Below are 2500 nucleotides of genomic sequence, written 5' to 3'. Positions count from 1 at the left end.
GGGTTTTTATTCACTTATCAATCCCTCAGAGACCACATAACCTCGAAATTAACACTGCAAAGACGTTGCGGAAACGTCAGAAAACCGCGGGGGGACGTTAATTAAAGGAAAGTGGTAAGCCCTCGGTGTTATGGGGTGGAATAAAGAGATGTTTTCCACACAATGGAATAAGAAAGCTTTTTTGTGGGCTGTTTACAATAGACATTAATCTTCAGAATTTACGGTGTCCAACGTCGCGCATTCAGTGTCCTAAGACTGAGTGGAAAGAAACAAGAAACCAACAATTGCCTAAATTGCTTAATTTTTTGTAGGGTCTTCAGTTTGCCCAGCTGTATTACGCAGCGCAGAGGAGACTTGAGCACCTGAAGCCAAACAACTTGTCATTGTTTGCTTTTCACTGACCGTAGAGACATTAACAACAGCCTAATTGCTTCAGTAAAGAATTTTAAAATATAAAAAAAAAGCAAATACCTGAGAAAAATTCACAGGACCGTTAATGCCGTTAAGATAAAAGTTGGATGAGGCTAGACAGCACATATCTTAACTTTGCGAAATGCGTCAAAGCAAACATCAATTTCCTTTTACTGATGATGTGGTTATATTCCCAGGGGAGTTCGATCTGAACTTCAGAATGAATTCAAGCTGTACGATATATATTCAAACAACAGGTAAAGCAGCAAAGATCCATATGTGTCGTCACCTTGAGGTTGGTTGCGCAAGCGGCCGAGCGGAATATCGTATTTCGCAGTTAAACAGCCGAGAGTCTTTCGTCGCAAAAGAAGCCATGACTAACATGAAAGACCTCGATCAATCTAACACTTCACACAATAACTCCATTGCGACGCAATTTGCATAAACAGAACAAACACTGTTGAACCACGTTGTCAAAACGTTTCTAAAACGTCAAGCCAAATGCGTGTTATTTCAAGAGATTGCTGAAGCCGAATAAATGTGAAATAATACATTCAAGAAGACTTGAATACCCCTTTTTCCCCCAAGGAATTTGATTCCGTGGTGTGATGCTGTATCCCAGGTCCGTTGCAACATTTTTGACGAAACTATTAAACTTCGGCTGTCGCATAAATCACCGTGGACTCGCAGCCAAACCTGGCTGCTTAACTGTCAGAGCAGCTACTATTTATTAGTATTAAGACGATACCTAAACGCGACATCCTAGCGAGCGGCCTGGCGACGCAACCCTATCACTCTGTATTTAAGAGTCTAAACGTTTGGTGACAACGTTGGTACAGATCTTAATTGTGGAATCAAGTATCCCCAAATTGTTAAGTTGTAACGCGGCTTCTCTTTCCCAGAAAAAATACTCACAGTTATGACTTCCCTGTGGTTCAACAGCTCAACAGAGGCTTCCAGCAATACGGGGAGAACCGATGCGCTTTCTGAGTTGAGTATCGCAGCAACATAACACCTCTGATGAAATGTTAGCCCGTTCCAAAAATAGCCAATCCCTGGGGGAAAGGAAACGCAATAACATCGCGCTGGATGGCCCGTACGATAAATCAGATACTTGTGTCATAACGGAAAAACGTCAAGTTTTATTACTTTTCCAAATAAACTGGTGTCTACGCTTCAGTCCTAGATTTTAAACAATTTTTGGGTGTACTGGAAAAGGTTCTAAAAACAGTTTTAATCCGAATCTTTGGCTGAATGTGTTACTAATACCTAGAGGCTGAAAACTTGTTACCCGAATACACCACTTCATATGAATGGCGCGACCACCTTTACTTTCATTTGTATTTATGTTAATTAGAACTTCTGGCCTCATTTTGAAACAAAAATTCTTTTGAAATCACAGGCGCCTCGAGCTCAGTGTTACCCTGAGGGTCTCAATGGGGGTGTAGCAAGCACGGTAGACGGTTAAAAACTTCGCGATTTCACGGTGCACGTTTAACTTTTACATCAAATAATTGTTCAGAGCTTAGGAAAAGCTACAAACAACACGGTTATCTGGACAAAATAATTCACGACACACAGTTAATTTTTTGGACGTTTCACGCCACACGCTTAACCCCATTGAGACCCTCTACCCTGGGTGCCAGAGGAATTTTTTTTCAAGGTCGGAGAGAACGCTCAGCGATTCCAAATCAACACTCGAGAACGAAAAAAAAAAAAAGCCTCTGGTCGCACGACCCCAGAACCTCATTTCCATGTCATGAAATTGGTACAGTTTCTGACTGGACAAATCGAAAAACCGGTTCTCATGGCCAACAGCTGTTGCGACAAAGAGCGTTGCGTGACTTCGGCCCGAGGGGAAAAGGCCAAACTGTTTCGATGGTCTGTGTGCTGCTTCAGTGCCTTCACGCACTATAACAGCTTTGACAACGTGAAAAGATACATTTTAATTAGTTGCAGTTAAATTATTTTGCTTATCGATTCGGGCATGAGAGCGCTTTTAGATACTCGAGCTCGTTTGAGAGCGGGAATTAACTAAGGGCCTGTTTATGTGGTCTCGTTTACCCGAGAAGGCCCTCCTCCCGAGACA

At 42.2% G+C, this 2500-nt stretch overlaps 1 protein-coding gene across 2 annotated transcripts in view; it reads right to left on the bottom strand.

The window, feature by feature from the left end:
- Positions 1-1450, bottom strand: part of LOC138038057 (uncharacterized) — an 11336-nt gene extending 9886 nt beyond the window's left edge. Inside the window, exon 1 of one of the 2 annotated variants that reach the window (XM_068883876.1) lies at positions 1327-1450. Coding sequence is in view for 1 of the 2 variants with exons in the window: in XM_068883874.1 (XP_068739975.1) it covers positions 472-537 (66 nt within the window). In the remaining variant the exon portion in view is untranslated. Of the gene's footprint in view, positions 1-471; positions 967-1326 lie in introns of those variants that run through there. The other variant, XM_068883874.1, reaches the window with a different exon arrangement.
- Positions 1451-2500: the final 1050 nt, after the last annotated feature.

This window comes from Montipora capricornis, chromosome 2 (assembly GCF_036669925.1).
Source record: "Montipora capricornis isolate CH-2021 chromosome 2, ASM3666992v2, whole genome shotgun sequence".
Taxonomy (NCBI): Eukaryota; Metazoa; Cnidaria; class Anthozoa; order Scleractinia; family Acroporidae; genus Montipora; species Montipora capricornis.
The sequence above is the reverse complement of the archived record's forward strand: the minus strand, read 5'-3'. Positions and strand labels throughout refer to the sequence as shown.